Source organism: Vicugna pacos, unplaced genomic scaffold, assembly GCF_048564905.1.
Source record: "Vicugna pacos unplaced genomic scaffold, VicPac4 scaffold_21, whole genome shotgun sequence".
Taxonomy (NCBI): Eukaryota; Metazoa; Chordata; class Mammalia; order Artiodactyla; family Camelidae; genus Vicugna; species Vicugna pacos.
The window spans coordinates 20,428,423-20,455,460 of record NW_027328742.1 but is presented as its reverse complement, the minus strand read 5'-3'; the positions used below and the strand labels follow the sequence as shown (position 1 = coordinate 20,455,460).

At 47.9% G+C, this 27,038-nt stretch overlaps 1 protein-coding gene across 3 annotated transcripts in view; it reads right to left on the bottom strand.

Annotated features, from left to right (window-relative positions):
• Positions 1–26,699, bottom strand: part of LOC140694451 (netrin-1-like) — a 42,567-nt gene extending 15,868 nt beyond the window's left edge. Inside the window, exons 1-3 of one of the 3 annotated variants that reach the window (XM_072957700.1) lie at positions 26,334–26,699; positions 24,788–25,869; positions 24,130–24,364 (exon numbers count right to left, since the gene is read on the bottom strand). In XM_072957700.1, the coding sequence (XP_072813801.1) occupies positions 24,162–24,364; positions 24,788–25,805 (1,221 nt within the window). In that variant the 5' untranslated portion in view covers positions 25,806–25,869; positions 26,334–26,699 and the 3' untranslated portion in view covers positions 24,130–24,161. Of the gene's footprint in view, positions 1–24,129; positions 24,365–24,787; positions 25,870–26,333 lie in introns of those variants that run through there. The other 2 variants (XM_072957702.1, XM_072957703.1) reach the window with 2 other exon arrangements.
• Between the last annotated feature and the right edge of the window lie 339 nt (positions 26,700–27,038).

Sequence of the window (27,038 nt, the reverse complement as noted above, 5' to 3'; positions counted from 1 at the left end):
AATAATTTTCCATTGTATACACAGACCACACTGTTCATCCATTTATCCATTAATGGACATCTGGGTTGTTTCCTCCTCTCTGGCTCTTATGTGAATCATGTTATAAACTTTGGTTTTTAAGATTCTGTTTGATTTCCTGCTTTCAATTCTTTGGGGAACATACCCAGTAGTGGAATTGCTGGGTTGTAAGGTAATGCTGTTTATTGTTTTGAGATACCTGCATGAGTTTCTTAATCTAGATCTGCTCTGTTTCCCCCCACGGGTATGTGTGGACAGGAACAACACTTTAGACTCCTTCATGTTCTACCCAGGCCTGTCACATAGTAGGTAGGCATTACCACATAGTAGGTAAGCATTACAATGAATGATAACACGGAGGGCTTACTATGCGCCAAGCGTTTTGCTAACTTTACGTGCATTAACTAATTTCATGCTTAAAGTGACCCTGTGGGGCAGGTACTATTACTATCCCCACTTTTCAGATGAATCAACTGAGATGCAGGGAAATTAGGAAACTTGCTCAAAGCCGCATGGCCAGGAAGCGGCAGAGCCAGGATTAGAACTCAGGCAGTCTGACTTCAAAGCATGGGCTCTTAAACCACTACGCCATCAGCCTCCCTCCTGCTTACGTTCCCTCAACTTCTTAAAGACAGACACTAGTTGGGGGTGGGGGGTGAGGTTCCTCATACCTGGGGCTCAAAACACAAAGTCAGATCCAACACAGTACAGTGGAAAACCAGCAGAATGGTTTGCAGAATGGAAAACATCTAGCCTCCTTAGCAACTATTATCATATTATATTCTTTCATTTTTTTTTGAATGGCTACTATGGGTCGAGTATCCCACAGGAGCCCTGATCCCCACAAAAATCCTGTACGACAGGTATAATTACCCCATTTTACGGATTGGAAAAGTGAGGCTTTTTAGCCATCCAATGCCAACTCCTCAGACTTGTCCATCGGGGCCATCTGGGCCAGGACACCTCCTCCACACCTCGTCTGCTACATTCAACATAAAGTAATAAATGACATCCGTGCAGATGACCTGAGTCATGAAGAAAAAGCTAGATTATGTTTGGAGAGCTCTGTTTGAGAAGGCAGATGAGTATAAAATGCATTCCAGAAAGACTGTTATTCAAGATGATTAAGATGAAATGGAAAGCATTGCCCTTAAAAGGGCCGTGTGTAACTTTCTGGAAAATGTTCTTATGCGGGGCCTCTTAAGCCCGATCGTGGCAGGCTGGCCCCCAGCCTACACTGCTGGTCAACAACTCCGCCTACCCGCCTGCTTGATGGCTTTGTGGAGATGTTTTGTAAACTGCAGTCAGCAGATGAACTATAAAAATAAGGAAGGAACAGCAAGCCAAGCATTATGGAATGGAAAATACCCAAGAAATCAATACAGGCAGGGAGGTGAAGGAAGGGGCTTAGTTAAGCAGAGTGAGAACGGGGCACCCAGAGAGAGGCGGGCAGGTCACACAACTGCCCCTGGAAAGCAGACAGAAGGAGGAGCAAAAAGCAAGCAAGACTGTGATAACCCTGGGACAGCAAAAGGAAGCAGACTCGAGGGTCGCCAGGGATCTGTGTACAATCAGCCAGCCACGTCAAACTGAGGACTCAGTGATAAAATTATTCAAGCCAACATACTCAAGCGCCTGTTGTTTACACGGGAAATTCGGTGAGGTCAAAAATAAATGGTTGTGTAAATCGGCCCCAGGCCTGTCTTTACAAACGGCATCCCCCAGGGCCCCTGGCGTCCCTTAGTCCTTTGGGAGCTGGGGGATGACAAGGCTGACGGGGCAGGAATGAGGACGGTGCACTCCCACCCCGCCTTCATAACACCTCCTTCAACCAGAGCAGCTCAACTTTTACAAGGTTTCCCCACAAGATTTTGTATAAAGAAAGAATCCTGAGGCTAAAAAACATTTGCTCAGCAGGAGGGACAAGAAGCCGAAGCCTATAATGTCACAGAAGGGCTTGGCCTCGCCCCCAGTGGGTGGACACAGCAAGCTCACTCCACAGGGAACTGCTCTGTGTCCAGTTACTCCATCCTTGATCCTGGACTGGCCCCAAATCTGAGCAGTTCTTCCTCAAAAGACCGACATGTCTTCTTTCCCATCCCCTCCGCTGCTAACCCAGGCAAGGCTGCCCCCTCCCAGATCCCACAACAGCCTTCCTGCTGCCAGCTCTCTGGGTGGCCCGTCCACCCTCTGCACAGCTCACCTGCCTGGAGCATGTTTTCCTCATGTCACAAGTGACCCAAAGGGCCTAAGTGTCATCACTGACCTCAGAGAGGGTCTCAGGGCACTTGGACTAAGCTAGTTCATGAGCGTGGTCCAGCCGAGAAGAGGGGCGTTCCGAGAATTCCCACATCTCAGAGAGCAGAGCATCTTCTCCCTCTCCGGTGCCCCATCACTGAAACTGATAAAGGCCAGTGAAGAGAACATGTCCAAGTTACATCTTGGGGCTCCACAAAGTGACCTAAGCCCCTTCCAAGTGGCCAGTGCGGGTGCACCGCGGGGACAGGGGGTGGCTGATAGAAACAGGAGCTGAGGTATGAACAGACAGATGGATGGAGAGAAAGGCTGGCCTCCTCCGTGGGTGGGATCATCCTGCTCCTCACTTTTAGCAAAAGAATTCTCCATCAAAGCTTGATGACTGGAGCCCCAAGTTCAAGCCCTGGAGGCTCTGGCCCCAAGAAGCTGCTTCTCATGGGTAGAAATCCTATTTCTGGACTCTGAGCAGAGCCTTGGCATGCTGGGTTAAACTCTCGGCCGTTTCAAACTCCATGACCACAGGCAGGTTCCCAGCGAGCTGGCCTCACGCATCCTCTGGACGGTGTCCCAAGCCACGAGAATGCCCTTCCTTGGCCCCAGGCATCACTCGCCACCCAACACTCTTCACCTCAAGCTGAGATGCCCCTGGCTCAGAGCCATCAATTGTCCAGTCAAAGTCCCTTTCCTGTTTCTCCTTTGCCCCCATCTCTACCAGCAGCCAGACGGGTCAGCCACGCATTCATGCACAGCCTAACTGAAACCCACCAAGAGCTTCCCTTGGTCCTCAGAATAAAATTCACACTTCTGACCACAAAGCCCATCCTGATGGCGGCCCTCCTGCCTGCCTCTCCACTGCCTCTCCACCCCCCCCAACCCACCTTCCCCACTTCCTACCCACTGGCCTTTTCTCTGTTCCTCACACGTAGCAAGTTCCTTCCTGTATCTTGTTCTCTTGACCTGGAATAGTCTGACCTCCCATCTCTGCAAGGCTGCCTCCTTCTTTCACTCAGGTCTCAGCTCAAATGCATGCTCAGGGAGACCTTCCCTGGCTCCCTGTCTAACGCCGCCCTCCACGCATTTCCCGCCATGATCCCCCAACACTGACTTCTTTACCGTCTGCCTCCCCCACAGAACATCTGCTTCATGAGAGCGGAGATCCTGCTTGTCCACGGTGGTGTCTGCAGCAGTGAGGACTGCCTGGACGTGGCGCATGTCCTGCAACTAACTCTCAGCCGAATGAAGGAATGGATGAGAAAATGAGTAAGTGAATGAACCTGTGCATGAATGCGTGGCTGGTGGCATGTACACAGCGAGGTAGGGACCAGGGCCTCAGATCAGACGGCACCCACCTGATGGTCCTCTGCCCCAACGGGCTGCCCTTTGCCGGCAGGGGGCTGACTCCAACCCAGCAAACTGGGGTCCAGCCTCTGCCGAGGTGCTTTGGTACTCACTTAACCCAGCCAAGATGCTGCCAAGAAGACATGTGCGATGGATGCTGCTTTTGCAGAACCCAGATCAAACTTTTACACTGTCCATTTAAGCCCCCATTGTTTGGTCCTCCCCGAAGGAAACTTCAAAACTAAAATTTCTTTCTCTCCTCATTTTGCCCCTTTGTGGAGGCCGAAATGCTCCATTTAGCATTCCTAAAGGGTCATTAGCATCCCAAAGCTCTTGTTGTGTTTCCCGGCTGGAGGCTGATCCCGGTGGAGGGGCTGTGACCGGCCGCTTCGGGGCCAGGCCAGCGGCTTGGGCTGAAACGCCACTCCCCAGCCCCCTGCCACTCCCCAGCCCGCTGCCGCTTGGCAGAATCCCCCTCCTCCCTCGCCGACTCCGCCCGTCCTATCATTTCAGGTATTTAGCGTGCACGCTCGTCCTGAAGAGTTTCTCTCTCTCTCTCTCCCCCTTTCTTTCTGCCTGACGAGGGCACCTTTTGATAAACTTGTTCATTCCAGTGAAAGACCCTCCTCACGAGGGGAGACGAACATCCCCACTACAGAACAAACAGGGTGGGGCTTAATCCTTTTCTCGCCGCCCCCCCCCAAGCCCACCAATCCAGTTCAGAGAGAAAGCAGAAGCCATCTCCCCGCGGGCAGGCTGGACAAACCTGGGCGGGCACACCCTGCAGCATCTCCAGGCTTCCCACAGGCCTGAGTAAGTGATTGCTCCCAAAGCGGACACATCCGCTTGTCAGGGACGTCCCTCAGGCACACTGTTCTAGATAACCACCCTGCTGCTGAAAGTAGCCTAGGAATCAGACAAAAACCCTTCCAAACGCTAGCCCAGTTGTTAGGTTCTCCTGGTCGCTCTCGGCCCCTTAGTTACCACCCGATGGGATTCCCTTTTCTCACCCATTTCCTATACCCGGCCTAAAAAATCGTCTGTCAGGTACCCGACCGGGATCCCTGCCAAAGCAAGAAGGTGGCCACCACTCCCAGGGACAAGCGCCACGGCGGCCGTGAAGAACACGATGGTACGTGTGTCCTGGACCTGGGGGGCAGGCGGTGCGCAGCTTCAAAGCAGGCCGGGCCTGCTTCTGCCTTCATCCGCTCCCGGGGAAGGGAAGCGAAACACTTTTTATTCACCCAGGAAGCGCACGAGCCCCGTGTCCTTGCCCTTCATACAGCTGGTCATTTCACTTAGGTGAACAGATCTCCTTAATTTCTGGCAAATGTGCTCTCGACAGGCTGCCCCAGGGGCAAGACACTGAAGAGGACTCTATTTTTTTTCAGTACTTTTCACTGATGTATTTATCCATTGGGTATTTATTAAGTACCTGCTACCTGCCAGCATCCTGCAGGGCACTGAGGACACAAGATAACGGCCAAAGGACTGTCCTTGGGAGAGTCAAAGTCAGCTTGTGGTGGGGAGGGCGGCACTACTTAGGAAGCAGTGCATTTCACTGCCCGCCCAGGCTGATGCCGGACGGGGTGGTGCTGCAGGGCTGTGTGTGCTGGAGAGGCGAGGGGGTGCGATGACGTTCGCAATGATTAATTTATAATAAAGCATCCATTAGTCCAGACTTTTACAAACAGCTCTTCCAAATCCCACTGAGTTACATCGCCAGTTCCTTTCACTATCCCCCAGGTCCTGGAAGACATGGGGCTGGTCTGGGAGAAGGGTTTAGGATAAGGGTCAACAAACTTTTTTTCTGAGAAAGGGCCAGATAATGACTGTTTGAGGCTTGGCGGGCCACAGGGGCTCCGTTGTTGTACCAAAAGCAGCCACAGATAACCATAAACAACTGGCGTGGCTGTGTTCCAACAGGAGTTTATTTACAAAACAGGCCATAGGCAGAATTTGGCTCACAGGCTGTTACTTGCCAACTGCATTGTCCAGTTCAGCACTGAGAAAGAATCAAATCCGGGCCTGGTCCTTCAGGCATTTAATAAGTTAAATTAATAGTCCACATAACAACAACAATCTCAGCTAAGTCACAAATTTCCTGAAGCCAATGTTATTCCAGAAGCAGTCACTGAGGCTTACAGCGCATCAGAGCTATGACAGGGCTAGAGAGGAGAGAAGTGGTACCTCTGCTCAGGGGAGCATCAGTGACGGATGAGGCTGGATCTTGCTGTGATGCAGTACCATACTGCGCATCCTGGAGCCCCATCCCTGGGCACACACACACATTTATGATTTCACCTGCAGCATTATATTCTAGGGTGTGAACAGATCAGTTCATTTAGCCATTTCCTTACTGGCAGACATTTAGGCTGTGTTCTCTCTGTCTCTCCTTTTGTGTGTATGTAGATATAGACACAGATATATACATAAAGATACATAAACGCGGATATATTATATGGAGAATAGATCCATGCAATAGATATACAGAGAGATTAAATAATGAAGTTAGTAGAGATAGATAGATAGATTTAGATCTAGATAAACCTGAGGCAAACACTTGCAAGCATCTTTTCGTGCATCTGTGTGTTTCTCTAGAGGGGACGCAGAGAGGCAGAAATGCCAGGTCACAGGAAAGACACACTTAAAATGCACTCAGTTCTTCCAATGTTCTACGATTGTGCCTTTAACTCTGGCTCATCCTCTTGTGTCCCTCCGGTCATGTGGGGGAACCAGGTGGCAGAAAACAGAGGGGCCTATGTAAAAACAGGCCCAGAAAAACCACCTAAAGTACCTGACCCGACGGGAAGCTAACACGACCTGCTTCATGTCATTTAAAAATCACCCGTTAGGGAAGCCCCGCCAGCATACCCTCCCACGAGCCGCAGAGTGGGGAGAGACCACAGTGGCGGCAGCGGAGGGAGCGCTACCTTGGGCCTGTGGCCTGGTCTCAGCTGTCAGCCGAATAAGTGCCTGGAGGGAACTGGCTCTTAACTCTAATTAATTTGGACCCGGGGTCAAGGATGGGATCAGCCCAGGAGGAGAGCTCTCCGGAAAGTTCTTGGCATTCCTGGAGAAGTGGCAGAGTGACCAGGATGGTCTGGCCTGTCTGTGAGCTCCGAGGACTTGGATTTCTGAATTCAAATGCCAAGCCAGGCCTGGCACCGGCCAGGTTGAGCCTTCCTTTGTGTCTGAAAACCCTTTTTGTTTGAAGTTGGTGCAACTTTAAGCAGCCTGCCAAGGAGAGCCTGTGAGAAAGCTCCCCAGGCCAGACACTCCCCAGCCCAACCTCGGTCAAACCCCCGCCTTCTCCCGTGATGCACCTTTTCTCAGCTGCTCCGCCAGGGTGCTCAGACGGCTCCCTGCCGGGTCCAAACAGCCCAGCCCAGAGGAACAAGTCTCTCCCTCCAAGGCCAGAGAGGGACTTGTGGGAGAGTAACTCCAAACCTTGATGGGATGGGCTGGTACTTCCTGAGCACTTGATAAAAGCAGGCCCTGTACTTAGCATTCTGTAGATATCCTTTCATTTAACCCTCCAACAATCCTAGGACACAGAGTGATTAATCCCATTTCTCAGGTGATGAACTGAGGCTGTGCGGCCCAAGATGTAGATGGCAGGCGATGGAGCCAGGTGTTCAGCTGGGGCCTGTCTGATTCCAAAGCCAGAATTCTTTCTGCTGCACCAACGGCTTTCAAACAGGGAATCATGATTCTCTAGGATGGCAACTCCTTGTTAATTTTCAATTTGAAATAACTTTAGACTTACAAAAAAGTTGCAAAACAGCGCAAAAGGTTCCTGTGTCCCCTCTACCCGGCTTCCCCAAACGTTAAGGTCTTACACACCCAACCCACAATGATCAAAACCAGGAAACTGAAATCTAATCTGAAGACCTTATTCAAACTTCACCAGTGATCCCACTAATGCCCTTTTCTGGTCCAGGATGGATCCGATCAAGAATCTGACATTGCATTGTCTCATTTTCCCTCTCCAGGCCATGACAGTCCCTTGGTGTTTCTTTGTCCTTAATGACCTTGGTACTGTTGAAGAGTACCGGCCAGTTATTTTGTAGACTGTCTCCCGTTGGGGGTCATCTGACATTTCTTCGTGATGAAATTCAGGTCATTATTTTTAGCGAGATCCCACGGAAGCAACATGGTCCCCCTCTCAGTGCCTCTCCCATCACACATGATGTCTGGATGTCCCATTACTGCTTCTCTTAGTTCTGAGCACTTGGTTAAGGGGACATCTACCTGGTGTCCACACTGTAAAGGTACTATTTTTTCTTTCAAAATTGTGCAGAGATGTTTTGGCCCTATGTAAAACTTCCATTTCTCATCATACTTTCATTTACTAACTTTAGCAGACATGGTGATTCTTTACAACAACTATTACTGGGATTTCTTTTCCAAATAGTGATTTTCTATTTCCATCACTCTTTTCACATGTATTACTGGGAATTCTACTAAAAGAACAAGTGGGCAGTAAGTCTTAAACCTCTCTGCACTGGTTTCATCTAAAGTATTGCAGATTTCTCAGTCATGTCCCCAGAGACGTGACTTCATTAAGCCAGGGGAATGCTGAGAAATACACATTTGAATAGTATTGAAGTATTTCCCACTCCCTGTAAGTTTTTTAATAATTAAAGTATAATTTCTATACCAATTTAACCTTTGAAAGTGTACAATTCCACGATTTTTAGTACATTCACAAGGTCCATCACCACTAATTCTAGAACATTTTCATCACTCCAACAAGAACCTCACATCCATTTAATAGTCACTCCCCATTCACCTCTCCCCTCAATCTCTGGAAACTACTAGTCTGCTTCCTATATGGATTTGCTTGTTCTAAACATTTCATATAAGTAGAATCGTACAGTACGTGGTCTTCTACGACTGGCTTTCAATTATCATGACGTTTTCAAGGTACACCCATGTTCAAGCATGTATCCTTTCCTTTATATGGCTGAATAATATTCCATTGTATGGATATACCAAACTTTATTTACCCATTCATCAATTGATGGATATTAGGGTGGTTTCTACTTTGGGGCTATTACGAACAATGCTGCTACGAACATTTGTGCATAGGTTTTTGTGTGGATGAAAGTTTTCATTTCTCTTGTGTATATATCTAGCAGTGGAATTGCTGGGTCATATGGTAACTCTATGTTTAACATTTTCGGGAACTATTTTCTATAGTGGCTACATCACTTTATGTTCCCACCAGCAGTGTACACACGAGAGTTCCAATTCCTCCACATTCTTTTCAACACGTTATCATTGTTTTGATTCTAGCCATCCTAGTGGGTGTGCAGTGGTACTGACTTACATCCCTCCCACGGCTAATGATGTTGACATCTTTTCATGTGCTTATGGCCACGTGTATACCTTCTTTGGAGAAACACCTTTTCAAGTCCTTTGCCTGTGTATCCATTTATTTTGCCTTTCTGTTGTTGTGTTGAAAAGATTTCTTTGTATATTATATTCTTCTTATATTCTGGACCCTTTTCAGAGAGTTGATTTGCAAATATTTTTCTCCCACTCTATGGGTTGTCTTTTCATTTTCTTGATTGTGTCCTTGGAAGCACAAGTTTTAAATTCTGATGAGGTCCATTCTGTCTGTTTCCTTCTCTGGTTCCGTGGAAGACTGAGATGTAGATCGTCTATGGACAAGGCCATGAGAGATACTCCAAGGGTATGATCATGATGCTAGAGGCTACACTTTTACAATTTATTAGCATAAAGGTATTCATAGTATTATCTTATTTTTGTCTCTACCAGATCTCTAGTTATGTCTTTTCCATTCTTAATGCTGTTTATTTGTGTGCCTTCCCTTTTTTTTCCTTGACCAATCTTCCCAGATATTTGTTTACTCTATTAGTCTTTCCAAACAACCCATTTCTGGCCTTGGTTGATCCCCTCTGTTGAATATTTGTTTTCTAGTTCATTGGCTTCTGCTCTTATTTTTATCTCCGTCCCACTCCCATCTTGTTCTGGTTTATTCTGTTAATCTTTTTTCTAACTTCTTAAATTAGATACTTAGCTCATTAATTTGCAGCCTTTCTCATGATTCTGGTATCCTGTGAAACCCAGGCACCCCCTTTTCCTCTGGTGAATTTATCACCCCTTGGCAAGAGAATGAGGAGACACCAAGGCAGGCATGGGGCTGAGGCACCTGCCTGTTCCTGTAGGAAGCTGCCTATGGAAATGCTCTTTTGGAGCTGGGAGCCCCTGAGGGTGGGCATGAGGGGTGTATTCCAGAGCCAGACCCAGCCGTCAGGGTCATATTTCACTACAGGAGGTGGCACCCCATGTCAGGGACTTCTCGTGGCCTCACCATCTTGTCCTTGCAGACTGACTTCTATTTCAGCACATCTCCTTTGCCAGGCCAAGAGGCAGTGAGGCAGACGCTCCTGTAAAGACAGGAATGAGCCAAAGCAATAAACCCAGCCCCAGCTGTCAGCGCAAACTGCTCCAGTCTCAACTCGGAATCATCCTGTCCTTTTCTTTGCTTCTAATCCTTATTCACAGTTGATTTCCTTCCTGGCACCACTTTGTAGGGAACCCCAAAACCATCATCTCAGAATGGGAGTGCTGGAAGGGACTAGGAATCATCTGCCAACTCCTTTTCGCCAGCGGGGAGACCAAGGCCCAGAGGACTTCCATTCAAGTTTACAACACGGTGCATTTTTTCTGATATCAGTATAAAACCACCAGCGTAGCCCTATTTAATGCATTCTGCTCTGAACTTTACATTTCAGATACTATTTTGTGACCCCTACTTTTACTTTGTGTTCATTTTCCTTGTATGGTTTTGCACATCTCTTAATTTTTCACAGGTTGGATGACTTTGTCACTTAGTTTGTTAGACACTGAAAGAGGTATGTTAAGAGCCTCCCACGAATATTGTCCTTTTGCTCCAAAGAAGAAAAAATACAGAGTATCTGAAGAATATAATCAATAAGATTGATTTTGATTAATCTATTGAACTCTATATCCTAAAAACAGAGTTCTCTTTCAGTTCCCATGGAATAGAAACAGAAGTAATCTTACACACACACAAGATTATTTAAAAACAAAACAAAAACAAAACAAAACAAAACTGTACTAGTTGCAATAAAGTTGGACATCAATAACAAAATACATATTTTAAGGACTGAATACCCTGGAAATGACAATCCAATTCATAAACAACTCAAGAGGCAAAAAAATAAATAAATAAAAACTGTCAAAACTACAACGCCAGTGACATTGAGAGCAGTACAAATCAAAACTAAGAGGAAGTGGTCAAACCTGCTCTAGAAAGGAAAAGTCATTGCCTTCAAATGGTTGTACTGCTACATAGGAGTAAGAAAATAATGGTATTAGTTGAACTGAGCATTCAACTAAAAATATTAGTAGGAGGTCACAAAAGCCTAAATAAGAAATTTTTTAAAATAAAACAGAAATTAGGAAATTAGGAACAATTTTAAAACATTAAAAAATCAGCAGCAGACTAAAACAGCAGACGGGAATTCTGGCTCTGAGAGCAGCCATCCTGCCTTAACTGTAACTCTGGGCTTCGTAGCTGCGTGACATCAGACAATTTAAACGTCTGAACTTCTGAACCACCTGTAAATGGGAATAATAGTACTTAACTCATCGAGTTGTAAAGATTCTAAAAATTAGACAGTGGTACAAAGTACTTAGCACACACAGAACCAGGCACAATGTGAGTGTTCAATGAATATTATTAGGTGTTATTATCATCACTTCCAAAAATTTCAAACAAAGAAACAAATCTAGGCAAAGAGAGAGTGAGAATAAATACTCACTATCAGAAATCAGAAAGGTGATACAGATACATATGAAATTTTTTAAAAATACTTTTAGTGATTACTATATACAACTATGCTTAAGAAATGAAAATCTGGGTAAATCATTATTTTCTTGGAAAATAAACTACCAAATCTGACTCAGAAAGCAGTTGAAAAATTCCTGAATAAACATATAAGCATGGAAGGAATTGAAATGGTTATCAAATAACTCCTTTCAAAAATGGCACAAGGCCCAGATGGGCTAATTCTAGCAAATCTTCAAGGAACAGTTATTTCTCATGCTACTTAAATTATTCCACAGCATAGAAAGGAACAGAAACTTCTCACTTCATTTTATAAGGTTAGAACAACCTGGATACAAAAGGCAATATGAAGAGAAAAAAATTCAGACAAATTACACTTTTGAACAGATACAAAAATCAAAAATAAAATATGAGCAAAGAATAATATATAACCAAATAAACTTTATTCCAGGAATGCTGGGAGAGTTCAAATTTAGAAAATTACAAAACCACAATGAGATACCACTTCACAGTCACCAGGGTGGCTATAATCAAAAAGACAGAGTATAAGTATTGATGAGGATGTGGGAAAATTGGAACCCTCACACACCACAGGCAGGAATGTAAAATGGAACAGCTGCTTTGGTAAACAGTCGGGCAGTTCCTCAAAAAGTTAAATACAGAGTTGCCACATGACCTAGCATTTCCACTCCTAGGTTATATACCCAAGAGAAATGAAAACACATACATACAAAAATTTGTACATCAGTGTTCACAGGAGCACTATTTCTCATAACCATAAGTGGGAACAATCCAAATTGTTTCCTATCCAAAACACCACCTGAAGAATGAATAAATAAAATGTGACCTATCGATACAATGAAATATTACTCAACCAAAAACAAAAAAGGAATGAAGTAGTCACACATTATAACATGGATAAACCATGAGGACATTATGCTAACTGAAATAGTCACAAAAGGCCACATATTATATGGTTCTATTTAAATAAAATGTCCAGAAGAGGCAAATCTATAGAGATCAAAAGTAGATTAGTTGTTGTCGAAGGCTGATTTGGTGGTAGGAGGGAGGGAATGGGAAGTGACTACTAATGGGTATGAGGTTTCTTTGGGGGGGTGGCAAAAATTAATTTTAATGATGGTTGCACCACTCTATAAACATACTAAAAACCATTGAATTGTATGCTTTAAATTGATGAATTGTATGGTACATGAATTATATTTCAATTAAGCTATTAAAAAATCTTATAAAATCAATCAATGTAATTCATTATATTATAATCAAAGCAGAAATATTGTATCCTCATTTTGACTGTTGGATTAACATTCCACATATTCTTGATTTAAAACAACAAAAAGGAGCAAACCTCCCAGTAAACCAAGAACAGAGGTCATCCCTTTGAGCACAACAAAGAATATCTATCTGAAACTAGTAACAGGCAACACACTTAATGATGAAACTCTAGAAGCATTCTCACTCAAGGCAGGAGCAACACAAGGGGGTATCTTACCATTACTACATTCCATTACTTTAAAGTTCTGTCCAATGCAGTAAGACAAGAAAAATAAAAGTACAAGCATTAGAAAAGAATAGCTAAAATATTCATGATTTGTGGATTATAACTGAATATGAAAAAAATTTAAGAGAAGAGAGTTAACTGGAACACTGTAAGTCAAGATGGTGGCTACACAGTGGGATGGTGATACGAAGGGCAGAAGGAGGCCATCTGGAAATCTTATTTCTTGATGACTGAGCTAGTTACACAGGTGAGTGGACTTTGTGAACATTCATCCAGCTGAACATGCATGATTGAAGAGAGAAGACTGGCTAGCCAACATGCTGGAGGGCAGAGAAGGAACAAGGTCCCATGTCTCTCCCTCCGCAAGTGGAAGGACTGGTGGGTGAGAGGTGGGGAAGTTCCCAGGAGTCTTGAAGGGCAGGCCCAAGAGAGGTCACCCCGTCAGAGCCTGAGCAGCCTCCTGATGGAACCCCAGTGGAATGCAGGGGGTGGGAAATGACACTGTTCACATTGTAGAGCTGCGTCTGGTTGAGATGGGAATGGAGTGGGCTGGGGGATGCAGATGGGAAAAGTCTTCAGGAAGGAGGTGCATCCACTGAGTCACAGAATATCAGCGCTGAAGATGGTCTTCGTGACCCAACCTCTTATTTGACAGAAGAGAAAACCGAGGCCCAGAGAAGTGAAGGCACTTGCCCAAAGTCACCTCTGCCCCAGTACTAGCAGTTTTCCTTGACAGGGTTTATACAGACTAGAGATGAGACACAGCCAGGTACGGTGGTGGAAAGGAAGACTCCAGAGCCACACTACCTAGATTCTAACCACAACACCATCATTGCTAATGGTGAGGACTTGGGCAAGGCACGTATCCTCCACATGCCTCTTTTTTCACCTGTAAAAACGGTAAATAAATGTAAATGTGTACAATTGCTTTCGACAGAGCACACAATCAACGTATAACCAGGATGTACTAAAGCTGAACGGATACCTACCCTAGGACCCGAGATTTCACTTCTAGATACATACCCAACAGAAATGCATTCAAATGTGCATCCAAAGACCTGGACAAGTATGGCCCCCACAGAGTTATTTTTAATGCTAAAATCTGGAAACGACACCATAAATGGAACAGACAGACCAATTTATACATAAATGAGAATGAATAAAACTGCTGCTACCCAGGGGTAAATACCACAAATGGACTACAGAGCAAAAGCAACCAGAATCTGATTTCATTTACACAAAATTCAAAAACAGTCAAAACCAGTGCATGGTGGGCAGGGGGTGTGGTGACTGAAGGGGAGCTCAGGGCTGTTTCTGGGGTCCTGGTTATGCAAGTGTATCTAATCATGAAAAGGCTTTGAGCTGTGCACTTGGCATCCGCGTGCCTTTCTGTACTTACACTACACTTCAGTAAAGAAACTGACTTAGTCATAATCATAATAGAACCCATCTCATAAGGCTGTTATGAGGATTAAATGAGGTAATATTCGTGAAGTGTTTAGAACAAAGTGTGGCGGTAATGAGGGCCCCAGAAACATGTGCTGATAAAAAGCTCCGCGTCTAATTTTTCTAAACAGGACATGTGGCTGGCCAACAGGTACCTGAAAAGATGCTCAACATCGCTACTTATCAGGGAAATGCAAATCCAAACCACAATGAGATGTCACCTCGCACCTGTCAGAATGACCATCATCAAAGAGAACACAAGTAACAAATGTTGGTGAGAAGGTGGAGAAAAGGAAAGCACCATACCCCATAGGCAGGAATGTAAATTGGTGCAGCCACTGTGGAAAACAGCATGGAGGTTTCTCAAAAACCTAAAAATAGAACTCCATGTGACCCAGCAATTCCACTCCTGGGTATACATCCAAAAAAACACAAAAACACTAATTCAAAAAGATCCATGCACCCCCAATGTTTACAGCAGCACTATTCACAAGAGCCAAGACATGGAAGCCAGCTAAATATCCATCAAGAGATGGATGGATAAAGAAGATGCGGTGTATGTATACAATGGAATACTACTCGGCCATAAAAAAGAATGAAATTTTGCCATTTGCAGCGACATGGATGGACTTGGAGAGCATTATGCTAAGTAAAGCAAGCCAGACAGAGAAAGACAAATACTGTATGATATCACTTACATGCGGAATCTAAAAAATAGAACCAACTAGTGAATATAACAAAAAAGAAGCAGACTCACATATACAGAGAACAAACTAGTGATTACCAGTGGGGAGAAGGAGGGGGAAGGGGCAACATAGGGATAGAGGATGAAGAGGTACAAACTCTTAGGTATAAAATAAGCTACAAGGATGTGCTGTACAATACGGGGAATATAGCCCATCTTTTATAATAACTATGAGTGGGGTATAACCTTTACAAATCATGAATCACTATATTATACACCTGTAACTTATGTAATATACAGCAACTATTCTTCAATTTTAAAAAACTTTTTTAAGAAAAAAGAAACAGCCCCAAATCTAGGCAGAGCACTAGCACTCTGCCTTGGGGTCTCCTTCCTGTGCCCCTCCTCTGAGCCCCCTCCTTGGCACAGTGCAAGAGCCCCTCTCACTCCCCACCCTACCCCATAGACCAGCATAGTCTTGAGCGAAGCCCCCAAGACACGGAGGCACTGAAGGCACAGAGAGCTTAAATCACACGCCCCAGGTCACACACACCCAGCACTTTCTCCCAGGCAGTCTGAAGCTGGAGATAGGTTCTCTCAACCATAACCCCTACTACACACATCTTGGTATTTCATACGTTATCAAAGAGAACCCTGTCCTCCCTGATCTTGATTTTAGAACTAAATCACTTCTATGCACCAGGAAAATCAGAACTTGCTTTTCACTTAAATGTGAGTCACGGTTCGGCAGACACCTTTGATTTAAAACAACAAACAGCTCTCTCACCTTGGCTCCAACAACAAACCGGGGTGAGAAGAAGAGAGGACGCCCAGTCCCGTTCCTCCCTGGCACGTCAGGGCATCGTGATGGCCAATCTGCCCCAAACCGGGTTTAAGCCCGATCGGTTTCCGTGGGTTGGAGGGAGACACAGCCTCCTTCCTCATGGCAGCTGGGAAGGCCAAGCACTTCCTCACCGCGATTCTCCCCGGGGCTGAGCCAGGAGCGAGACAGGGGTGGGTCTGGGAATAAAGAGTTGGCTGAGATCAAGCTGCCCACCTCTGCGGTCTGGCTGCGGGGAGAGGAAACAAGCTGGCCGCAGGACGCAGAGCAGGGGGGCCGGTGTCCAACAGCCCTGCCCTGGGGCGCCCAACCCAAAGGTACTTTCATGTTTTGGAGGCCAAATTCTGTATCTGTAAACACAATGTGTTTCCTTTTTCATGCTGGGGTTGGAGCTGTTATTGTTCAGCCCTTTCTGCGACGGCCCAAATGTAAGCAGAGCACTAGCCCGTGCAGAGTCCTGGGCCTCGGATGCCCCGCAGACAAGGTTTGGGGTTGAGAGCCTGGCTTCTAGGGTGGGAAGAGCCCAAGGTCATTTCCTTCTCATTCTGGGGCAGCTCTGGGCTTCTCCCAGTCCAGGGGACCCTGCACGGGAACTTCAGAGCTGACTGCCCCGGGGAGACCACTCTTTTCAGGGAACTGTGGTCTCTCACACTCTTGACATGGAAGAAAACAAAAGCTACGACAGAGCAGATGCAGGAGGCAAACGTGAAGTGGACCCCAAAGCAATCCTTTCCTGGTACCAGAGCCAGATCCAGAACCTGCTTCCTCTCAAGACCCTCAGCACCTTCCCTGTGTCCTGGGCGCTGAGCAAAAAGCTCCTCACTTTGGGGGCTCCCCATGTTTACAGTTCAGAACAAGTATCCACCTCTCACAAGCACACCCTCCCTGACGAATGTATCCCACCTGCGGGGAGGGCATCACTTCATACCTCTTTACCCCGCCAGACCCAACAGAGCCACCTGACCACTGACTGCTCCAGAAACATCCACTTACAGGGTACTTCTTTGTCTGTAGGCTAGGGGAGCCGGGGAAGGTCTTCTAGGACCCATGTCATATAGTTTCCATCTCCCAGGCTAATTCTGATGAAGTAGTAATGGCTGCCTAGAGAATTATATTGAAAAGGAGTCTAATACACTAAGACCATTTCTGGACGTTGGATAAAAGAGTGCTGTGATTGATTAGCAATGCCTGCCCTGGTTTCAGAATTGGGAAGCAGTGGTGCCTTTGCTAAGTATTCCACAGCCACTCCAAGAAGCCACGAAGACCGGAATCAGGCAGCAGAAACTGTCCATCACTTTGGGCCATTCCATCAAACATGGAATGTAATACAACATAGGTGTTCAGGAAACTAAAAGAGATCAATCTCATTTCCTTGTTACCTAAGACTCATTTATTCAAATCCAGCCCATTTAAAGGTGCCTGTGGTCCTATGGATTGTCTAATTTAGGTGTGGAGCCTCTAGAATACGTGAAAAAATTGGACATGACAACCAATAATCTCTCTTACCGATAGGCAGAAAAGGACTGGGGAAAATCTAGCAATAGCATCAGCCAAGAGGGGACACGAATGGGTCCCCAGATGAAACTGGATCACTTGCACCAAGGGCTGATACCTCGCACACCTTACCTAGGCTGGGCCTGAATCCTCCAGAGACAGACTTCTAGCCCCTCCTTTCAGACCGAGTTGGGAGGATTCATTGGTTATCAGTTGATGGGGTGAACTTTCTGTTCTCTTAGTGTTACTTTCTGCCTTTCAAGGTTTTCACCCAACAAATTTACTCCGACCTCTGAAAAGCCACTCATCCCTTTAAATAACCTGGAATCCTGCTACAGCTACAGAGAAGTCTTTCTTCTGGATCTTCTTTATATGCATAAGTGCACTGCAAAACGATTAGAGCCTTAGCTCCAGCTAATACACGAACCCCGACAGCAGAAGGCTCAGAGGTCTCCGGGAAGGACCCCGACACAGGCAAAGGCAGAGCACATTCCTCCATTCCTCAGCAGTGCTCCTGAACCACTGGTGCACCTGTCCCCTGGATAACACCATCCCTTGTTCTCTGAGCGCCAGCAGATGCCTCTGATAGAAACATCCCCCGCAGAGGAGGCTTGGGGCAGGCGCTTAAGTGTTGGAAGAGAATGGCTTGGACGAGAGGCATTTCACTTCTCATCCATCCCATGACCACCGTCCCTTCTCTTGGTTGGAGGGCAGACCTGGCACAAAATGCTACAGGCAGGGTTGAACACACACCTCGCCCAGTCCTCTCAGGAGCTAGGGAAGGAAGCATTATCTCCGGAGGCAAAGAACTGACAATTGGAATGGGTCTCTGCCTTCTGACGTGGGGGAAATTCACGTAAATTACATGGCATTTCAAAGGCAAATTAAAATCTAATTCTAAGTATACAATAGGGATACATTTGGGGTACACAGGGATACAGAAATGCAATTCTGAACTTCCCATGTTGTGCTGCACCCATGACAGCAGGCAGCATGGAGGCGAACAGCCCTGGGTCTGAGGATGTCCCAGGCAGCTCACTTATCTCAGTGCTGTTTAGAATCGTCCCTCAGAGCTGCTGACAACAGGACACAGCTTTCACGTGATCAGCCTTGCACAAGCGCCGCCGACACCTCCTGCTCTCCGCGTATGCAACAGCATCACCGAGCAAGCCAAGATGTGCCCTGTCCCCACTGAGCTTGGTTTGTGTAAAAGCTGCCCTTTGGTGGCAGGGACATCTGGTTTCAAAAGGCTTCCGTTCCTTGTGCCAATCTGATTAACTGAAACAAAGCACGTGTAAAGCACCTGCTACAGTGCCTGGCACTTAGTAGGGGTTTGTGGTCTGTCTTCAAGATGTAACCTGACAACCCCCTTGCGCTGACATTCTAAACTCCCAGGCCACCCAAACCGACGCCGCGTCCTCTGAGCCTGCGGAATGGCTGACGTGTGTCTTCCCAAACGACAGGCAAAGTGCGGCGGGCCACTCTGCAAGTGTTAGGCTTAAATCCTGAGCATTTCAAAAGCCCCCAGAGACCTCGGGTCTCCCTCTAATGAAAGGCACTGCAGAAACCCAAGGTATGATTATCACTTCTGAAAGGAAGAAAAAAGATACTGGCTCACAAAATACCCATACTAGTGCATCAGCAGATAAGACTGTTTTATAATCCAGTTCCCTAGAGAGCCATTTATTTTGGTCGGGCCAGTGTGCACAGCAGACACCGTAGAAGCCATCAAGATAACACGAATAACAACCCAGTGGACTTTTGAAGTGTAAACATAAAAGTCTATTAAGAATACAATGTTGGTTTAATCCCAAGACAAAAAATTTACTTAATGAAAAGCACAACTCATCTCAAGAAGGAAATATCGATACCAGCTGTGAGCAGAAAATGAGGGGGGATTCCTTCCAGGGAACATCTGACTTTCAACCCACTGCCTTTCCATTATTTACTCTGGACATAAAGTCTCAAATACTTTTCCAAGGATCTCATTTTTCAGGAGGAGGAGGTCAGAGAGAAGTCTGGGCAGGGCCAAAGGAGAGCTTGGCAAAACCTGAAAATGTACAGACACACCCCAGAAGGTTTGCCCTGAGACAGCTCTGTCTGGCTTCTCTGGGTAGAGTGGGGGGCAGCTTCCTGGCCCACCAGGTGCTAATGAGGACCCCAGCAGAGACCCTCACTCCAGCTGCCAAAAGGCCAACAGAGATAAATGATGGCCCTGTGCTAATGACGCACGCACTGCACCTACAGGATATGCCACTAAACGCCTCTCTTTAACAACCACACTTCTGAGCCACTTCCTAGAATTTTTCAATATGTTCTGGAGAAGCAACAGGATACTGAGCACTAGGGAGAAAGGAGAAGGCCTAATTTAAAAGGGTCTTCTGATCACAAGTTCTGTTCCACCAGCTTTGAGAGATTATGGGCCCTGAAATCAAGGAAGACCTGGCCATCGGCAACACCTGTGCATGCGGAGACACTTAAACCCTCTTCACTTACATTCCTAAAAACTCCCAGCCTCCACCAGGCCTGATGGCTAAAAGAGAGGACAACTTCTTACAGACAATTTCATACTTCAGTATGTCTGAATATAATGAATATGTTATATGACATGATGTGACATTATAGAACGGAGTGGAATACAACACAACTAGGGAACCACCTCTAATTCTAGCAAGAGGTTAACGGGCTGGTCCAACTATTCTCCTATCCAGGCAGACCTCATTTTATGGTACTTCACTTACCTGAGTTTCGTAGATGCTGCATTTTTTTTTTTAATTGAAGGTCTGGGGCAACCCTGCCCCAAGCAAGTCTATCGGAGCCATTTTCCAACAGCATTTGCTCACTTCATGCCTCTGTGTCACATGTTGGAATTCTTCGCAAGATTTCAAACTTTTTCATCATTACACACGTGTTATGGTGATTTGCGAGTGGTGATCTTTGATGCTACTACTACAACTTGCTGAAGGTTCGGACGATGGTGAGCATTTTTTAGCAATAAAGTACTTTTAAATTAAGGTAAGTACATTTTTTTAGACAAAACCCTATTGCACGCTTACTAGACAACAGTATAATGTAAACAACTTTTACAGGTACTGGGAAGCCGAGAAAGTCATGTGACTTGCTTTCCTGTGTATTTGTTTTATTGCAGGTGGTCTGGAATGAACCTGCAGTATCTCTGAGGTCTGCCTATACACGGAAATGTAAGTGTCATTCATTCACCCATCCAGCCATTCCACGGGGAGGCACACAGAGGATGCAATAAAACAAAGCATACTGTCGGGCTGGAATCCCAGCTCCACCACCTACGAGCTATATGGCTTTGGGCAAACCATTTAATGTCTCTAAGTTATGATTTCCTCATCTGTAAAATAAGGACAATAATAGGGCCTATTATAACCATAGTCGTGATGATTAAATGACTAATGAGTTTGGCAAAAAATGAGTCCTCAAGGGTTAATCATGTAATGACAATAATTATAATAATTACCATGACGATAAAAACACGCACCCATCTACAGCAACGTACCAGACTCTGGACTAAGGAGCAAATCATGTTAGCCTTCTGATTTTGCAAGCGTCTTTAGTGGGGCGTTCGATTTCTCATGGCAACACCTTCCATATAACCTCCCTCTGCCACTGGGGATGATGGTGGGCCCGAGCACCAGAGCCATTTACAGCATGAGGAACCCCCCTCCAAACCATGTTTAAACAGTTATGAGCATTACCTTGCAGGTACCCATAACCACAGGAGGCCAGCCCAGCACAGTGCGCTCATCTTGCAGAGTCGTCTTTTGTGTGGGTTTTGGGTTTCAGCTGGGCCACGCAAAGCCTTCAGAGTGAGTGGCAAAACAAGTTTTCATAAGCTCACCCTGTCACAAACCAGGCAGGGGTTCATGCTGACATCCCCACAGTAAGATTAAACAGCATGCTTCGTCAGAAACTAAATACTAACACAGCTCTGACGTCAGGGGGACATTGATTAAAACTGATGTCAATAATTTATGAAACACAATATGGTCTTCAGATGCTCTTTTTACAAAAAAAAAAGGAAGGGTTGGAGTTGGGGAGAGAAAAGGGCCTTGCAACCCAGGTGGTTTAAAACTGTTCATGCATTTTCTCTTGAATGTCCACCCCCCCACCATGCACGGATGCTTCTTTACACGATGAATATAAATGCACATGTGCATAGGAACATGTGAACACGGCTGGTACATATGGGCGGAAGAAAGTATTCAGTTATTCCACGGAGAGCTGTCGAGGCTGTAACGTTATACGTGGTCTTGTCTTTCATATTGTTTTGGGTTCCCCCCACCCCCGGAAGAAACCCAAAATTGCCTTTAAAATAAAGTTGGGCCTTACAAAAGTTCACATTTATTCCACAGAGAACTCAACCTTGAAAGAACACTGAAAAGAAAGCTGGACCAAAGAAAACCTATAGGATACAGGCATTTCTTAGTCAGCTGAAAGTACCTGGGCCCTGCCTAGAATCATTCAGTCAAATAATAATACCGATTTTTTTTTTAAGTTTTAGGATTTGGGGGGCGAGGGGGCTGGTGAGAGGGTTAAAGGAAGGATGCCAATTTAGTCTATTATAAATCATGTCTCATTTTAGAAAGGCAAAGAGAAGAGCACAGTGATAATGACAACCCTTTTTTTTTTTTAAATCAAGACTCATTTTTTAAAAGAAAAATACATGCTTTACTTTGCCTTAGCTGTAAATAATCTGGGTAGCCCGGCTTTATATGTCAACAGTGTGAAATTCACAAGATGGGATTATGTTGGGGAAAAAAATCTGAGCCGCTGATAGTACAAAAGTTAGTGTTTGAAGGATTTATTAATGCTTTTTTCCCAGCACAGTGCCCTGTAGTGTCTCAGAACACCTGTCAAATACTAATTCATTCACATACCTCCACTTCAGGGCCTTTTCATAAAAAGCTCGACCTTTACTTGTAAATCACTTCTAAATTGTCTTTGCTGACTTTCTCTTTTGCGGAATGATGGCAAAATCACTAAGACTTCAATTAAGACTTTATGGGAACTTCAACCTGACATTCCCGGGGCTATATCTACAAGGTATCAGAACATCTATTCAAAAAGGAAACTATAAATAACTTTTAACATTGTTGAATTGGCTTGGCTTTTATGAGATGACTGAATAATTGGCAAGATTTAAAGATACTTTGACTACTGAGAATTAAAATAACTTCAGTAAAAACCAGAAAATATTGTCAGCCGATTATTTGTCATGTAGATTATGTACTTATTAGGCCTAATTAAACTTTTTGAACAAAAAGGCCTTCTAATTACGTTAGTTAATATGTTGATTGCTCAATTTGGCTTAAAAATAAACCGGTCAATCCAATTTGTGCACAGAGTTAGTGCTTTGGTCAAAAGACAAAATCCTCAACTACAGAGATTATTTCAAGTGCGTGGCCATTGTTATAACAATTGCGGGTTGCGTCTCCACATCCAAAGTGACAGGGAGAGATGGGGGTGGTTGGTATCTGAACAATACCAACGCTGCTAAGACGAATTTTCAAGCCAGTAAAATGTTACCATAATATCCAGTTTATTTGCCTCAATGTATTCCCTTGTATTTCTTCCAATCAGGCCCTGCCAGTGACAATGAGAAGTTATCCTTCACGTGCACAGACAAACTAAAACTGATAGCAAAACCCTGGGAAGCCTTTTAAATGTCAATGAAGGATTTTTACGCACAAAAGGAAGAAAAGAGGAAAGGGGGAGAAGAAAGACAAGAGATGGGAAAAACCAACATTTCTGAAGGAACTGAGCAGATCAAAGGAGTTTTATTCCCAAAGACCACTAAGTCTGGGTATAACCACTATCTTGCCGCCGAATCCTGAAAAGTCTCTTCAAACTGGCAACCAGTTCTGTCCCTTAAAGGAGGGGGGATGAACAGAAGTGGGACACTCGGAGGGTAAAAATGGAGGCCCAGCCAGGCAACAGGAGGGATGGGCCTCTGCAGACCAAGATGCCTGACCAGGCCTCAGTGCCGATCCGGCTCTCCAAAACATGTTTTCCATTCCAAAAGTCTGCATCCACAGTCATGAGGCACAAACTATTCGACAACAACATGACACAATTAATCAGAACCAGACCTCAAAACGTGTGTTTGTGGGGACCCAGCGAACTTTGTAATGTGCCTCAGAGGCTGAAGCAACTGAAGAGACTCACACTGGCTGCCTGGGGTGGGGGCAGGGGGAGGGAGTATCTGTATTTCACAAAAAATGAACACCAAACGGTATGGTGACAAACCAAATAATTTTCAGTAAAATGAAATGTGGGGTTTGGAAATGTACACCTTATCGTGGAAAAAGGGAGTGGGGTCTTACTACTTTTCCCTTCCTTTTTTGTTCTTTCCTCCTGGGGAGAAACCGATGCCTCAGAGTTTCTACAGCAGCAAAGTCCTAAAATTCAAAAACAGAATGGATCCCATTTTTAAGTCTCATTTCTGACCCAGCAGTATCCACCAGGGCTGATTTTTGTCAGATTTCTCTTCCAGGCACCGAGATCCCATTAAAATAAGAATCTGCGCCCTTAGTTAATTCGGAACTGTTTAATTTCACCAAATCTTGACGCTAACCAAAAAAAAATCTGGTATTCTTTTTTGGATAGAGATTGAATTAGTTTAAAATAATTAGTGAACTCCCTTTGTAATCTGTAGGTAGTAATTGATTTAAATCACATCATTCTTTTGTTAACTTAAACACGCTGTGCAAAAGGAAAATACATACTGTTTTTTCCAAACCATAAAAGACAAATGGAGGACGCAGAAATGATATTCGTCGGGTACCGAACTGGCCTCAAACTGCAAAGCCCTTTGCCATCTCCCAAGGGACTTGTGGTCGCGGAGCTGGAACTTCCCGGGAACCGGGCCGGGGTCCCCAGCAGGGCGCTCAGCTGCAGATTAGGAAATGGGGGTGGGGAGGGGTGGAGGTGGATCCCAGGGTCCCGCCAAACTGAGGGGAAGGCAATGAGCTTTTGCCTTTGAATCCGGGGTTAGGAGGACCCGTCAGCAAATTTTCTGCAAAGCCTTCTCCCGCATCATTTCTCGTGCTTCTTCTTGGCTTCGCACCGTGCCCTAGACCCAAACCCGAGAGTCCACGGCCAGTGCCAGGCGCACGAGTGGACCGGCTCTCTGCCCTCCTCGGTCCAGGACATCCCGGAACGCGCCTCCCACCATTCCCACATCCACGCAGCTGGCGACCCTCAGCGGCGGAGTCCACCGGCGCTCCGGAGAACCCGCGGTCGCGAGACTCAGGAGCCGCCGCCCCGGTCCCCGCCCGCCGCCCGCCGCCCGCGTCCCCGCGGCGCCCCACTCACCCACGCACTCGTTGGCCTCGCGGGCGGTGGCGCGCTGCCAGGGCCGGTCATAGTGGAAAGGCTTGCAGCGGTCGCACTCCGGACCGGCCGTGTTGTGCCTGCAGTCGCACACCAGGCTGTCGTCGCGGTCGCGCACGCAGCGGGCCGCGTGGCCGTTGCACTTGCAGCGACCGCCTACCTGCAGGTCCGACACGGCGTAGAAGTACGAGTCGCGCGCCACCTCCGAGTCGTCCTCGTTCTCGTCTCCGAACGTGTGCAGGCGGCTGAAGGCCACGCGGATGTCGGTGGCCGTGACCCAGTCTTGCAGCACGGGCGAGTTGTCGAAGTCGTGCTCCGAGGGCCGCCCGTCCAGAGTGCTGAAGGCGATGAGGCCTCCCGAGAGCGGGCGCATGTCGGTGTAGGAGTCAGTACACACGGCCTCCTGCTCGTTCTGCTTGGTGATGGGCGCGCGGTGCGGCCGGTTGTACATCTTGCGGCACTGCATGGAATAGAACTGAAAGGGCACCCACGTGCGCCCGTAGTCCATGGACTTATAGATGGCCATAGACTCCGGCCGTGGCGAGCAGAACTGCAGGCTCACGTAGGTCACTTCGAACTTCTTGCCTAGAGACAGCGTAAGCGTGACGTTGTGCGGGAACTGCAGGTAGTTCTCCGACTGCCAGCACGTCGGGTTGTGTGGGTTGTTGAGATCGGTGAGGAAGGCGGGCGGGTGCGCCTTCTTGGGGTCCGACGCGTTGCAGAGGTGGCAGGAGCGCAGCCGCTCCTCGCCGCGCTCGCTCACCACGCAGTAGCGCGCCGGGGGCCGGCCGCAGGTGCTGGACACGCGCACGTCCTTGCCGAAGGCTGCGTTGACAAAGTCGGGGATGCAGCGGCGCGGGTGGCCGTTCTCGTCCGAGCAGGGGTCGGGCTGCGCCGCCTGGCCGGCGAACATGCTGAGCCCGGGCCCGCCGCGCACCGCGCCCACCAGGCACGCCACTGCCGCCAGCGCCGCCAGCGCCTCCCACACTGCGCGCATCATGCTGCGTCCAGCCTGCCCCGGCCCCGCCGCGCCGAAGAGTCGTTCTGCCCGCCGCAGAAGGCGCCTGCGGAGAGAGGGGAGCCGCGCTCAGCCAGCCCGCCCCGCTCCCTCCACCCGCCGGGGGCGCGGCGAGCGGGGGCGCGGGCAAACGCCCCGCTTCCCCGGCACCAAGCCCGCGGCCGAACGCCCGCCTCGCTTCCCCGCGTCCCGGGGGCAGGCAAATCCGGGGACCCCCCCCAAGCCCGTACGGCCCGCGCCTCTTCTTCCCTGCCGGCGGCGAGTCGGGACCGCGGGCGATCACTCGGCTTCCCCGCCACCACCGCCTCCACGCCGCCCGAGGGTCATGCCCGCGCCCGTCTGCCTGTCCGCGGCCGGCCCGCCAGTATCCCAAATCTCGGACACAGGAGAGCTCGTGCCTCCCCCCCCCCGAGCCCGCACGGCGCGCGCCCCCTCCTCCCCGCAGCCCGGGGTCCCGTTCCGCTGTGTCGAATCGCAACCCCGCCGGCGAGCCCGCATTCGGGACTTTACCTCTGGAGACGGCAAAAGAGAAAGAAAAGTTTGCCCGGCCCTGGCCGGGGAGCCCGCACGCCGGACGGCGGAGAGCCTCTCGCTGGCTGCTAGCAGGCGAGTCCCGCCTCAGCGCGGGCTTGCCAGCTCCATGCCCGGCGCGGCCGCCGCTGCCCCAGCCCCGGCCCGGCCCGGCCCGGCCCGGCCGCCGCCGCCGCCTCTCTCTCTCGAGTGACGACGCGACCGCCCGGCTCCCGCCGCTTCAGCCGCCGTGCGAGTGCCGCCCAGCCCGCGCCCGGGGCGCACACACACTCCCGCTGGCTGGCGCGCACTCACACACGCACGCACGCCCCCAAAGGCTCCGCCGCCGCCGCCGCCGCGGCCGCCGCCGCCACTCGCGCTGGGAGTGGGGGGCGGAGGGGAGCGCGGGGGCGGGGGGCGGGGCCGCCGGGCGGGGCGCCGGCCAATAACGTCGGCGAGCTGCCGCCCGCTCGCGAGCAAAGTTTTAACCCCGGGAAAGAAGAAAGTTAAAGGGAAGCGGCCCGGGACCTGGAGAGAGCGGGAGCGCGATCGGGTGGGAACCCGGGCGCCCGAGAAAGAGAAGCAGAGACAAAGAGAAAGCGAGGAAAGCGCCCGGGGAAACCCCGGAGGGGGGGCTGGGCCCGGCGCCCACCCCGCCGAGGGAGGAGGGGCCGGCCGGGGACCGTCCGCGTCGCCCCGGCCCTG